The sequence below is a fragment of the Chiloscyllium plagiosum genome, unplaced genomic scaffold, assembly GCF_037043375.1.
Source record: "Chiloscyllium plagiosum isolate Xiang-an unplaced genomic scaffold, Cpla_swu_hap1 HiC_scaffold_37, whole genome shotgun sequence".
NCBI lineage: Eukaryota > Metazoa > Chordata > Chondrichthyes > Orectolobiformes > Hemiscylliidae > Chiloscyllium > Chiloscyllium plagiosum.
Window position 1 is genome coordinate 11,925,017 of NW_028270175.1, and position 12,832 is coordinate 11,937,848.

A 12,832-nucleotide genomic window follows, 5' to 3' on the forward strand; every position below is an offset into this window, starting at 1 on the left:
TCCGCAATGTCCCAAAATGACTCCTTTATATAAAATCAGCCCAGTCACCAAATTAGGATTAGGTTCATTCTATAAATCCTTCCTTAGATTTCAAGACAGCTAGTGTCCTGCACATTGCACTGACCATTTTTGAGGCAAAAGTCTTTAACTATGTATGAAGCAAAGCTACTACTCCTGAACACTTCCAGCTGCCAGTAGTTTTTGTGTTGAGTCAGTCTCAAGACTTCAATACGAATGCCAGTTTTCCTGCACGGATGACTTCTACTCTACTGAATTTATTCATTGACCTACATTACAGCAGTGACTAGAATTCAAAAGCACTTCATTGGCTATAAAGTGTTTTGGGATATCCAGTGGTCATTAAAAAGCTCTATCTAAATGTGAATCATTCTTTCTCTGTTAGTCTTCTGTCTGACAAGGGACCGAGCATATTCAGTTGTATAATTACGTGACCTGAATATTTTATTCCAGTACAGCACCATCAATCTGAAAGGGTATCTGCATGATTACAGCAATTTCTGTTTTAATTTGAGATCTCTGGAATATACAGTTTTTATATGTTTATCCTTAATGAATACTAGATACAGCATTATGTTGTTTACTGCATGTTCTCAATAGGTATAAGTTTGGATTCCCTACAGAATGGAAACAGGCCATTTGGCCCAAAAAGTCCACACCGACCCTCCAAACAGTAACCCACCCAACCCAATATTTACCCCAGATTAATGCAACTAACACTATGGCAATTTAGCATGGCCAATTCATCTAACCTGCATGTCTTTGGATTGTGGGAGGAAACCAACACAGACACAGGGAGAATGTGCAAACTCCACACAGGCAGTCACTGAGACGGGAATCAAACTCAGGTCCCTGGCGCTGTGGGGCAGCAGGGCTAACCACTGAGCTACCGTGCCACCCACAATAAGATTTGCTGTTGATACTGAATTCAATACTGGAATAGGAAATAATTTCATAGCAACTGTCAGCTCAGCTCAGTTGGTAAGACATTCATTTCTGACTCAATCAGTTGGGAGTTCTAATCCTTATTTCAGGATCTGAGCCAGTTAGTCCGTGCTATTCTTCCACTGCAGGACTGATGGGGACCTGCATTCTTGGAGTTACCATAGTTTGATGAGACCATAAAGTCACTGATTAAAAGTAACCCGCTTGGTCATTAATGCCATTGCTGTTTGGGTGCAAAATGATTGCAGTGTTTAGTTAATGTAGCAACAACCTCACATGTGGAAGTAATTGCACGCAAAGGACTTTCAAATGTCCTGAGAGAAATGATAAGTCACCACAGAGCTCCAACTGAAGTCTTAATACTTCCTCGAGTTTATTCTGTTGAGTATAGAATTAGAGCAGTACAGTGTGGCTATTGAATTAAATTTTGGAAGAGAGCAGTCCCTGCAATTACTGGTGAAGCTGGCATGGCGCTGAGCTTGTCGATGTAAAGAAGCATTGATTCATGTACATCTACAACAAATATATATCGAAAATGTTAAAATGCAATTTTCCTTGTTAAAGTTAAATGTAACACAGATTATTTAGCAACAGTGCACTCTCAGTTTTGAAACATGGATAAGGTTTCAACCCATCTACTTGTTCTTTGAGATATTTTTACTCAACTTGTTCAGATACGTTATGACAAATATCTGGGCTAGGTGAGACTTGATCCAATCTCCTGGCCCAGAGGTGGGGACACACCCATTGCACTGGAAGAGCCCTTACTTGTCCTTCTATACTTCTAGATGTTGAGTATGTTCAAGACAGAGGTTGATAGGTTTCTATGTATTAAAAAATGTCAAAAGCATAGTGGACAAAGTGGAATTGATTGAGAGGATCAGTCCCTATTCCACTGAATGGTCAAAGACTGAATAGCCTATTCCTGTTCCTGATTCTTAAATTCTTATGAAGTGTCAGAAAACTTAGCTGGGACCTGATTCTGGCATTATTACAGGAATGGACATGGTATGTGATCAGGTTCAATAGGATTATGGGTCATCCATATAAAGCAAATGTGAATAAGGTGAGTTTATAACTTTACTGAAATAATTTCAGTGCCTGTAATGTTGAATGCAGCGATGTCAAAGCAGTGTTCCAGCATGTCAGCTGATTCCTATCTGATGTTTGAAAAGGCTCTAGAAACAACACCTTTTTTTCCAAAGCTGGTGAAACGAGTTTGTTCAAATAAACATTCTGACAGATGTGGTGTGGTGAAGAACTCTGTAGAATTAAAGTCAGTACTCTGAAGTAGAAAGAACCTTAATTAAAGATTCACATCAAGGCTAATAAAGGTCCAGATGGTAATATACTTCTTGGCAGCTGCCTGTTTTTTTTATTTGGTGAGTTTAAATTTAAATGTCTGTTTCTTGGGATCAGCTGCAGAATGCAAATTCTTAATGTGATCAGTGCCCTGAATGGTGCTGTGAGTGAGTCATGCAGCTATATGTTACTCGTCAAAAGGAGAATGCATTTTCTTCTTTGAAAAGTAAGGATCCTTGTGTGGTTATTATGATAGTTCAACTCCTCAATTAAAATGGAAGCAGTACCTTTTTTGCTACCTTTGGAACATAAATTTGATTGAGTTCACTACGTTCCTTACCTGGATTCAGCTGGTTGACACTGATCCAAGGAAATTGAAATGGAGCAAGCAACATTTGGTGGAAATTAGTGACAATTGTATAAATCTGAAAGCCTGCTCATCTACTGCTAAAGATTGGTCATCTTGTTCAACCTCCAGCGTTAGCCCTTGTGATTTGATTCGACTTGAGTTGCTTGTCCTCCTCATCCATCCCAACTCTGACTGAGCTTACCTCATCCAAACTAACACTGCTGTAATTTTCCCCTCTTAAGAGGTGATGGAGAAGGTAGTGGTAGGGAAAGATAACTGGGTGGGTTGGTTGTGAAATACTGCTCTGCACTTCCCACTGCTACTGAAAACTTAAAATCCCTGGTTCTGTAGTTTGGAGTTTGGCCACACCCATTCATGCTGCTTCTATTGTTCCAGCTTTCAAAGAAAAACACCCAAGGCTTCACAAGTTGTTTATCTTCTCATAGACTGCTCATTACTTGCCCCTCAATCTCTCTCTCTAAAAGAAACCCAGACAAAATGCTCCTCTTAAAGCTATAGCATCATTACACATGGTCCCAGCAAACAGATTAATTTGGTGCTGGGTTTTCATTAAATTGGTTCCAGTGTGCAGTCTGTGCTATTTGATGCCAGCCAGCTTGTCTGTGTGGGGTGGGCATTGAGCTGCTCTGCTCTGTAGGGAAGTACACCCTACTGCAGAAACATGGAATTACATCTAAATGCAGAAATACTTTCATGACCATGAGTTTCTGAAGTTCTTTGCTACTGTTTTAGAGGCAGTAGTCGAGGAGGTGGATCCTGTTCAGTCCTGCCTGCGTGTCTCTCCCGCTCTCTCTCTCTCTCTCTAAAGGCGCAATAGTGAAATCATTATCTCAGCGGCCAGAATTCAAATTTTTAAGAGACAGGCAAGAGGCCAAAAATATCCAGAAGTTAATCAACAGCCTTAACAGACCAGCCAACAGCAAACCTGCAAGTATGTTATGGCTGAACTGTTTAAAAAAACAATGGTGAAATGTTCAAACCACAGATTGATAGTGGTCTGGGTTACACATTAAAGGTGGGTAAAGGAGCCAACAGGACAGATCAGTCATTATTTAAATGAATGGAAGAACAGGGTCAAGGGGCAAAATGGTCACCTCCTGTTCCTCTGACTCCCACCTCCTTTTTGTCTGTCATCACCATGAATTGCAACTCAAGTTTATCATAGACAGGGAGTGGGTCAAGGAGTCCAATATCAGAAAAGTTTCTGACCACAATTTTAGGACCCTTATCAAAATATTATCGTTAACTGCCATGCATCATGCACCTAGGGAGCTCTCCAGTGACAAATGGCTCACTCTATGGAAGCTCTGAAAATCTCAAGTACCACTGAATATTTGGGAATAGTTTCTAATGGATATGATTGTCAATTCTCTTGTGAAGTCTTAAATAGTTATATTTAATTGATACATTCAACATCAATTTTATGCAAGTGGTCCCTTATCAGTAACTGAATAAAATAGGATCATCCTTTAGTTCAATTTACTTACTTTTGAAGACCTCATCAATCGTCTTCACAAAGACTTGTGATTATATAGGTATTCAATAGCTGGTACTGCAATTATAATTACCCTAAGCTAACCAGCAGCTGTTACCTGGTAACAGCAGTTGTTTACAGTGCTAGGGGAAATGACTGATCCTCATCAATTTGCCAAACAAATATCTAATGTGTGAGCAGAATAAGTGCTGTAGTTCCTGATATATTTGTCAAGCTAAATTGTTGTAAGTACTCGGATATGCAAAATGGTTTGGATGGGATGATTTAGTTAGCAAGTGTATTCAATTGTTTATGCAGAGTTATGCTCCCAGTGTATCAAGTTATACAAACATCAGTAACTTTACTGTTGATTACCTTGTGTCTTGTAATTTATGTAAAATCATCATCTTTTGTCTCGTGCTTCAAACACTTTTTGCTTTTTTTTGAATTAATCTCTAGCATTGCGGTATGTTTTAACCAGCTATAACGATGTATCTGAAAGCTATGGCTCGATCGTACTCATGTTTCTGAGTCAGGAGATTTTGCATTCCAATCCCGTTCCTGGGGGGGGGGGGGGACTCAAGCACAAATTCTAACTGACAATTCTGGTGCAGTTAAGCAAGTGCCATCCTTTGAATATTAAATGTTAAATCAAGGCACTGTCTGCCTACTTCATGTTGTGAAAGATTATGTTGTTAATGTACAAGATGAGTGATCCAGAGAAAGTGAGTTCAAATGAGTTGATTGAGATCATGAATGAGATTTGGATTTTCTTTGAATATTCAAATAAGTAGTTTACTGCACATTACCTCTACGGGCCCTCAGTGCCATTTTGTTGATCTATATTAATGCAATGCAGTACTGTTTCATAATCAAGGCGTAGTTCCTGCTTGCTATACTGGAGACTTGCAATGTTATTCAGGATCCAAAAAGCAAGTGCTATATGATCAATGTCTGGTTAAACAATGTTGATGAACCACGTTACTGATGAGCCACTGAGTTCCATGTTGCAGAAATGTAAAGCAAAGATCAAATACTCTTCTTGAGGAAGATTGGAAAATCAGAAAGAGAGATTTATCCTGTTTTCTGCATTTGGTCTCCAGGGCTACATAGCAAAGAGAGCCCAAGAAAAGATGGGCTGACAGAAGAGAGAGAGGGAAGAGAACAGTCTAGTGCAGTACAGGCCCTTCGGCCCTCAATGTTGCACAGACCTCTAAGCTAAATTAAATTGAAAAAATAATTAGTTGCCAGTTGTGGGAGGAATGAAAGAGAACCCGCATTTATATAACAAACAAGGACGGAAATTGCTGGAAAAACTCAGGAGATCTTGCATAATCTGTAAATAGAGAGAAACAGTTAACATTTCAAGTCCAGTGATCCTTTTTCAGAACTTCTTGAGTGCTGCCAGATCTGCTGAGCATCTCCAGCAATTTCTGTTTTTATTTGTTTCAAACCTCCAGCACCTTAAGTTTCTTCTTTTATATTCATATTTAAATTACACCATCTTAGAGCATCCCAAAGAGCATTCTCCATTTTTGAAGTACAGTGATTGATGTAATGTAGGAAATGTGGATAGATAGAAAAATCTCAAAAGCACAATAGGTGAATGATCACATAATCCATTTTATTCTTATAATGTGGGGTACAAACATTGACCAAAACACCAGGGCAATCTGTGTTTAACTTTGCTTAATGTTGTAGGATTACTTACATCCAGGTTAGAAGGTAGATCCTCAGTTTAACATTTCCCCTGAAGGACCTCTGTCAATAAAGCTCTTCTGCAATGCTATACTGGTGGGTTAGTCTAGATTGATGTGGGGATGACGGTGTTGGACTGCGATCGACAAAGTCAGAAGTCACATGATACCAAATTACCAGGTTTGTTTGAAATCACAACCTTTGAGAGCGCTGCTCCTTCATCATCTGAAAAGCTTGTGATTTCAAATAAATCTGTTAGACTATAACCTCATGACATGTGACTTCTGAGTTTAGCCTAGATTGGGTATTCAATATTCCAGGTAGTGGAGCCTGAGACAACAGCAGTCTGACTCAAAAGAGTCCTTATGGACATACCGAATTTCCTTAGCCTCAGAAGTCAGAATGCCTCCAAGTATGGAAAATCAGTATGAAATGAATACCAAATGCTTGGTTTGACATGTTCTTTTATAAAAACCTTTCAAATTTTAATATCATCTGTTTGCTTGCCAGCCATATGCTTGTGAAAAATCATCTGCCCCAAATATTGGGGAACGAAGATGGGACAGCAGAAGAAAAGATTGATGTTGAAAATTTAAGAAAAGCTAGGAACAGGGACTAAGCAGAGAAGAAACATCAGCAGAAATATTTAGAAAAGTTACAACAGCACTATGTGATGTTGCAGATTCCCAGAATGAATCATTGCTGTCCAGAGGAACAGCTTGAGGATGAACTGATGTCAATCAAAGGATGTGACACTGCTTTGAGGATAATTGCAGATGTTGAAGGGAGCCTCATTAAGGACGTTCAAAACGTGCCAGCCGAAGAAATAATTTGTGTGATTAATGACACTGGGATAATCAACAATTGGACAAGTAACAGCACTGAAACGCAAAGGAACCAGAGTTTACCAGAAATAGTCAATACATGTACAGATGGAGATGCGACATGGGAGGACAAATCAAAGACAACAGCAGTCAAACTGCAGGAGGAGATTAAGAAGCCACTACTGAATCAAGCAGTACAGGCTATGTTCTATCGAGCAGTGGGATTTTCAAAACCCAGGAAAGGTGTGTTTATTCTTAGATTTATTTACTGTGACTTCCTTTGCATTCCGCTTGCATTTTCCCAGTTATGCTGTTCCAGGATTACACCTGGAGAATGCACTCTCTGCCAGGTACATGATGGTATGGGTACAGAGCCGTTGCATCCAATTCATAACATATTTTGCATTGGGAAGATACAAATACACTGGCTCCAGTTAAATATTCGTATGTAAGCCATGTTTAAATATGCAGTTAAAAATTAAGTAACGTTTTTCATTTTGGAAATCAACCCTTTTAGAATTTCATAAATAGAAAGGTCATGATGTGGAGATGCCGGTGTTGGACTGGAGTGGACAAAGTTAAAAATCACACAACACCAGGTCATAGTCCAATAGGTTTATTTGGAAGCATTAGCTTTCAGAGCGCTGCTCCTTCATCAGGTGGTTGTGGAGTACAAGATCATAAGACACAGAACTATAACAAAAGTTTACAGTGTGATGTAACTGAAATTATAAATTGAAAAAAAACCTGGATTGTTTCTTAAGTCTCTCATCTTTTAGAATGAACATGTTGGTTTCAGTTCTTTCATATGTAAATCGCAGAACTTTTTTAAAGTTACATTCGCAAGTGAACTTTAACAACAGGCGCCGTGTTGGCCCAATGAACGTGTGAGCTGCCCTGTGTGAGGCTGTCTGTGCCCCAATGTTCAAACTGATTCTAATCTAAAAAACGGATTTACAGGATCTTACATGGATTCATGCAGTTTTTGAGCAAAATAAAATGTAATTCTGCAAGTACAAATTCACATCCAAACTTATATGTGTGTGTGCATGTGGGTGTGTGGGGATGGGGGGTTGTTGAGTGTCTGTGAGAGAGGGTGTGTATGTGTGTGAGTGTGAGTGTAAAGGGGTATAAGTCTGTGAGAGGGTGCGTGTGTGAATGTGAGTGTGGGAGTATATGTGTGAGTATATGAGAGAGAGCTTGTGTATGAGTGAGGGTCTGAGTGAGTGTATGGGTCTGTAAGAGTGTGTGTGTCTGTAGAATTGCTTGTGTGTGTCTTTAAGAGTGTGTGTGTGTCTTTAAGAGTGTGTGTGTGTGTGTCTTTAAGAGTGTGTGTGTGTGTGTGTGTGTGTGTAGTGCAGTGGGGTCATCTGTAGTGTGACATGAACCCAAGGTCCCAGTTGAGGCCATCGCCATGAGTACCGAACTTAGCTAGCAGCCTCTGCTCGGCCACCTTTCGTTGTTGCTTATCTCAAAGTCCGCCTTGAATGACAGTCACCCAAAGATCCGAGGTCGAATGAAATGACCACTGAAGTGTTCTCCGACTGGAAGAGAACACTCCTCCCTTTTGATTGTTGTGCAGTCCCCATTCATCCGTTGCTGTAGCCTCTGCTCAGTCTCACCAATGTACCATGCCTCAGGGCATCCTTGCCTGCAGCATATGAGATAGACAACGTCAGCTGACTTGCATGAGTACCTGCCACGTACACGGTAGGAGGTGTCCCCTCATGTAATGGTGGTGTCTGTGTAGACACTCTGACATATCTTGCAGCCTCTACTGTGATAAGGTTGTACCGTGTTGTCCTGCAAGCCAGGCAGTTTGCTACAAACAATGATCTGTTTGAGATTTGGTTGTTGAAAAAAATGATTGGATGCACTTTCTCCTTTGGATTCATGAATTTGTGTCATTGCAAATACATAGTTACTCCTGATTAAAACCATTTATCCTTTTACTTATGTTTAGTTAACATGTAACATGATGACACAGTGGTTAGCACTACTGATTGGTTGATTTATTGTTGTCACATGTACCGAGATACAGTGAAAAGTGGTGTTTCGTGTGCTCTACAGGCAGATTGTACTGTACAAAGTGCATCAGGTTAGCAGGACAGAGTGCAGAATATGGTGTTACAGCCACAGAGAAGGTGAAGAGAGATAGAGAGAGAAAGAGATCATAATTAACTTTTGAGAAGTCTGTTCAAAGGTTTGATAACAGCAGGGAAGAAGCTGTGCTTGAATCTGTTCGTATATCTATTCAAACTTCTTTACCTTCTGCATGTCAGAAGAGGGCGGAAGAGAGTATAACTAGGGTCAGAGGGTTCATCGATTATGTTGGCTGCTTTCTCAAGGCAGCGGGAAGGATGGATAGAGTCAATGGATGGAAGGTTGGTTCATGTGATGGTCTAGTCTGTGTGCATGACTCTCTGTCATTACTCGCAGTCTTGAACTGAATTGAATTGAATTGAATTGAATTGAATTTATTGTCACGTGTACCGAGGCACAGTGAAAAGCTTTGTCTTGTGAGCGATACAGGCAGATCACAGAGTTAAGTAGCATAGGTTAGTAAATAATAGGTAAATAGCGGCAAAAACAAAAACACAAGTACAAGCGAATGTTCAGAGTTTGTGAGTCCATTCAGCATTCTAACAACAGTAGGGTAGAAACTGTTTCATAACCGGCTGGTGTGTGTGTTCAGGCTTCTGTACCTTCTCCCCGATGGTAGAGGTTGTAGAAAAACATTGCCAGGGTGGGATGGATCTTTGAGAATGCTGGTGGCCTTTCCTTGACAGCGGGCCTGGTAGATGGATTCTCCAGATGGGAGGTTGGCCTTTGTGATTGTCTGGGCCGAGTTGACCACTCTCTGTCACTGTCTCCGATCTTGAATGGTACAGTTGCCACACCAGGTCGTGATACATTCAGACATAATGCTCTTGATTGTGCATCTATAAATTGTTGGTCATCACTCCCAGGAACATGATGCTCTTGAGTGTCTCCACTTCAGCACCATTGATGCAACACAGCTATGCCCTCCACTCCACTTGTTGAAGTCAATGACCGATTCCTTCATTTTGCTGATGTTGTTGGAGAGATCGTTGTCTTTACACCATGCCACTAAGTGCTCACTCTTTCCTGTATTTTGTTTTGTTATTGTTTGAGATCCAACCTACAACGGTGATGTCATCAGCAAACTTACAATCAGAGTTGGGGCAGAATTTGGCCATACAGTCATGTGAGTGTATCAGGAGTACAGTCGGGGGCTGAGTACGCAGCCTTGTGGAATACTGGTGTTGAAGATTATTGTGGAGAAAGAGTTGTCTCCTATTCTTACTGATTTTGGTCTATGGGTCAGGAAGTTGGGGATCCAGTTACAGCTGGGAGAGCTGAGACCTCGCTCACAAAGTTTAGAAACGAGTTCGTTTGGAATTATGGTGTTGAAGACGGAGCTATAGTCAATAAGTAGGAGCCTGACATGGTATCCTTGCTATTCTGATGTTCAAGGGATAAATGTATGGCCAGGGCAATGGTGTCTGTTGTGGACCTGTTGCGCCAGTAAGCGAATTGCAAAGAATCAAGGCAATCTGGTAGGATGGAATTGATGTGAACCATGATTAACCTTCTGAACCAGTTCCTAATTATGGAGATAAGAGCCATCAGGTGGTAGTCATTGAGGCACATTTTTCTTTGCCACTGGGATGATGGTTGGGACTTTCAGAATTGCCTCACAGCACCAGGGACTTGGGTTCAATTCCAGCCTTGGGTGACTGTCTGTATGCAGTTTGCACATTCTCCCTTTATTTGCATAAATTTCCACTGGGTGCTATGGGGTATCGTCCCACGGTCCAAATATGTGCAGATCAGGTGGTTTGGCAGTGCTAAGTGTTCAGGGATGTGCAGCATATGTGGATTAGCATGATAAATGCAGAGTCTGGGGATGGGATGGGATCTGGGTGGGATGTTCTTTGGAGGTTCAGTGTAGACTTGATGGATCAAATGGCCTCTTTCTGCAAATAGGGATTCTATGATCCTATGTGTGGGCAATTGGCTGTTGGGCCTTTGTATGTTCTTCCTCATGCTTAATTTCATGCATATGCACCAATTACTGATGTTTCAGGTGACATTTCCAGCAAAACTGGCCGACCGGTTCATGTTCTAAGTTGGGAGAAGGCGAATTTTGATGGAATTAGGCAAGAGCTTGAAGGGGTTGATTGGAGTCATTTGTTTGCAGGAAGAAGGACCTCTGGCAAGTGAGAGATCTTTAAAAGTGAGATAGCTGGAGTTTAAGCTCAAAATGTTCCTGTGAGGGTGAAGGGTGAGGTTGGCAGGAATAGGGAACCCTGGATGACAAGAGATATTGAGGCCTTGACCAGAAAAATGAAAGAGGCTTGGCTCAGGTACAGGCAGCTGGGATCAAGGGAATCCTTGGAGATATATAGGGAATGCAGGAGTTGACTGAAGAAGGAGATCAGGAGGGCGAAAAGGTGGCAAGAGATAGCCTTGGCTGAGAAGATTAGGGTGAATCCAAAGAGGTACTTTAAGTATATTTCAGGAAAAAGAATAACTAGAGAGAATAGGGCCCCTCAAGGACCAAAGTGGACATGTATGTGTGGAACGCAAGACATGGGCGAGTTTCTCAATGAATATTTCTCCTCTGTGTTTACCACAGAGAAAGACATGAAGGTTTAGGAACTTGTGGAAGTTAGTGATGATATATTGGGGACTGTCCATATCACAGTAGAGGTGGTGTTGGATATATTAGAATGTATAAAGGTGGATAAATATCCTGGTCCTGACCAGATATACCCAAGAACACTGCAAGAGGCTAGTGAAGAAATTGAGAAGGCACTGGCTGATATTTTTAATTCTTCATTAGCCAGAGGTGGATTTGTAAAGGGTAGGTCTTGCCTTACAAGTCTTATTGAATTCTTTGAGGAGAGGACCAAGCATGTGGATGAGGCTAGAGCAGTGGATGTAGTGTACATGGAGTTTAGTAAGGCATTTGATAAGGTTCCCCATGGTAGGCTTATGCGGAAAGTCAGGAGGCATGGGATAGAGGGAAATTTGGCCAGTTGGATAGAAAACTGGCTAACCGGTCGAAGTCAGAGAATGGTGGTAGATGGTAAATATTCAGCCTGGAGCCCAGTTACAAGTGGAGTTCCGCAGGGATCAGTTCTGGGTCCTCTGCTGTTTGTAATTTTTATTAATGACTTGGAAGAGGAAGTCGAAGGGTGGGTCAGTAAATTTGCAGATGATACGAAGATTGGTGGAGTTTTGGATAGTGAGGAGGGCTGTTGTCGGCTGCAAAGGGACTTAGATATGATGCAGAGCTGGGCTGAGGAGTGGCAGATGGAGTTCAACCCTGTCAAGTGTGAGGTTGTCCATTTTGGAAGGACAAATAAGAATGCGGAATACAGGGTTAACGGTAGGGTTCTTAGTAAGGTGGAGAAGCAGAGGGATCTTGGGGTCTATGTTCATAGATCTTTGAAAGTTGCCACTCAGGTGGATAGAGCTTGTAAGAAGGCCTATGGTGTATTAGCGTTCATTAGCAGAGGGATTGAATTCAAGAGTCGTGAAGTGATGTTGCAGCTGTACAGGACCTTGGTTAGGCCACTTTTGAAGTACTGTGTGCAGATCTGGTCACCTCACTTTAGGAAAGATGTGGAAGCTTTGGAGAGGGTGCAGAGAAGATTTACCAGGATGTTGCCTGGAATGGAGAATAGATCGTACGAGGATAGGTTGAGAGTGCTAGGCCTTTTCTCATTGGAACGGCGAAGGATGAGGGGTGACTTGATAGAGGTTTATAAGATGATCAGAGGAATAGATAGAGTAGACAGTCAGAAACTTTTCCCCCTGGTACAACAGGGTGTTACAAGGGGACATAAATTTAAGGTGAAGGGTGGAAGGTATAGGGGGGATGTCAGGGGTAGGTTCTTTACCCAGAGAGTGGTGGGGGCATGGAATGCGCTGCCTGTGGGAGTGGCAGAGTCAGAATCATTGGCGACCTTTAAGCGGCAATTGGATAGGTACATGGATGGGTGCTTAAGCTAGGACAAATGTTCGGCACAACATCGTGGGCCGAAGGGCCTGTTCTGTGCTGTATTGTTCTATGTTCTATGTTCTAGGTGAGGTCCCGGAAGGCTGGAGTGTAGCGAATGTTGTACCATTATTGAAGAAGAGCTGCAAAGAAAGGCCTGGGAATTATAG

General features: G+C 41.6%; 1 protein-coding gene across 1 annotated transcript in view; it reads left to right on the forward strand.

Annotated features, from left to right (window-relative positions):
• Positions 1–2,242: 2,242 nt before the first annotated feature.
• Positions 2,243–12,832, forward strand: part of LOC122540400 (protein polyglycylase TTLL10-like) — a 57,385-nt gene continuing 46,795 nt past the window's right edge. Inside the window, exons 1-2 of the mRNA XM_087980333.1 lie at positions 2,243–2,345; positions 6,318–6,874. Of these exons, the coding sequence (XP_087836459.1) occupies positions 6,481–6,874 (394 nt within the window). The 5' untranslated portion in view covers positions 2,243–2,345; positions 6,318–6,480. The remainder of the gene's footprint in view (positions 2,346–6,317; positions 6,875–12,832) is intronic.